Source organism: Myotis brandtii, unplaced genomic scaffold (assembly GCF_000412655.1).
Source record: "Myotis brandtii unplaced genomic scaffold, ASM41265v1 scaffold646, whole genome shotgun sequence".
Classification (NCBI taxonomy): domain Eukaryota; kingdom Metazoa; phylum Chordata; class Mammalia; order Chiroptera; family Vespertilionidae; genus Myotis; species Myotis brandtii.
Genome location: NW_005370495.1, coordinates 94,420 through 95,897, shown reverse-complemented (window position 1 = coordinate 95,897; position 1,478 = coordinate 94,420). Strand labels below are relative to the sequence as shown.

Here is a 1,478-nt window from a genome sequence, read left to right as displayed (position 1 = left end):
CTGTCCCTGTCCCTGCTCTGTCCCTGTCCCCGCTCTGTCCCTGTCCCCTCTCTGTCCCTGTCCCTGCTCTGTCCCTATCACTGCTCTGTCCCTGTCCCTGTCCCTGCTCTGTCCCTGTCCCCGCTCTGTCCCTGTCCCTGCTCTGTCCCTGTCCCCGCTCTGTCCCTGGCCCCACTCTGTCCCTGTCCCTGTCCCCGCTCTGTCCCTGTCCCTGGCCCCATTCTGGCTCCCAGCTCTGGAGATCACAAACGCCTTGCATCCCAGGGCTTCTGAGAACGCCCTTGGTTTGTCTGACCGGTCGCTGTGTCCCAGGCCTCATGTATTCCAGTCACCTCGCTCGTCAACGTGGCGAGCTCCTGAGCAGCCGGCTCCGCCGCACAGGCAGCTCGTGGAATTTTATCGCCTGCTCTGCTTTATGGGCTCCTCCGGGCCATGGATATTCATCGTGTTATAGAAATATGACAGCGCGGAAAAATATGAGCCGTGCGGTGCGGCTCAGGCGGTAAATTTTCCGGGGGTGGATGTGGCTGCCATAGAACGGAAGGAAATGGTGACATTGGATCCGTGGAGCCCAAAGACGACCGGAGAATTTACACGGACGCCCGGTCTGCTTGCGGCAATGAATCACGTTTATGGGTTCGCTTACCGAGCGGCGGAGACGCGGGCTGGACTCGGCCACATAGGCGCCCGTGTACCTGTGCGCCCGCGGGCTTTGCTGCAATCGACTAAACTCTGACATTTAAAAAGCAATCGTTTTCTAATTAGCAGTGCTTACACTTCTTTCTTTTTTTAAAAAAATATATTTTTATTGATTTCAGAGAGGGGACGGGAGAGGGAGAGAGAGAGAAACATCCATGATGAGAGAGAATCATGGATCGGCTGCCTCCTGCACATCCCACACTGGGGATGGAGCCCACAACCCGGGCCTGTGCCCTGACCGGGAATCGAACCCTGACCTCCTGTGCAGGCACAAACACCCGGCCAACTGAGCCCCACGGGCTGGCCAGACTTGATTATTTTTGAAAACCGTGACAACTATGGATTTCATTCTTAGAAGAAAGAAAAGTTACCTATGAAAGAAACGTTTCAAAATGCCACTGCAGTCAGGACCACGTTACGTAAGCAGGAGGGACAGTTACCAGCGTCTGAGACTAGACCGTCCCGGCCGCGAGGGGCCCCCTTTCCAGGGATAGATGCCCCCCGTGTCCCACCAGGGGCCCTGCCAGCGCATCCTTACCTGCCGTGGACCGGATGGTGGAGGTGACGTGGGAGGGCGTCAGCGCGGGGAGACATTCGTCGTCCTGGGAGTAGCCGGCTTGGATGGCGCGCAGGTAGCTGTGGCTGCGCGTCCGGAAGCAGCCGGGCAGGTCCAGGGCGTCCATGGCCTGCGACTCCACCTCGCCGAAGACGGACTCGCACACCGACTCGAACTGCCCGTTGACCTCCGCCTCGCTCATCTGCAACGGGCAAGGGCGCGG

The 1,478-nt window shown here is 58.7% G+C and overlaps 1 protein-coding gene across 1 annotated transcript in view; it reads right to left on the bottom strand.

Annotated features, from left to right (window-relative positions):
- DLGAP2 (discs, large (Drosophila) homolog-associated protein 2) overlaps window positions 1-1,478 on the bottom strand; it is a 73,074-nt gene that overhangs the window by 34,413 nt on the left and 37,183 nt on the right. The window contains exon 6 of the mRNA XM_014528687.1: window positions 1,238-1,457. Within this exon, the coding sequence (XP_014384173.1) occupies window positions 1,238-1,457 (220 nt within the window). The remainder of the gene's footprint in view (window positions 1-1,237; window positions 1,458-1,478) is intronic.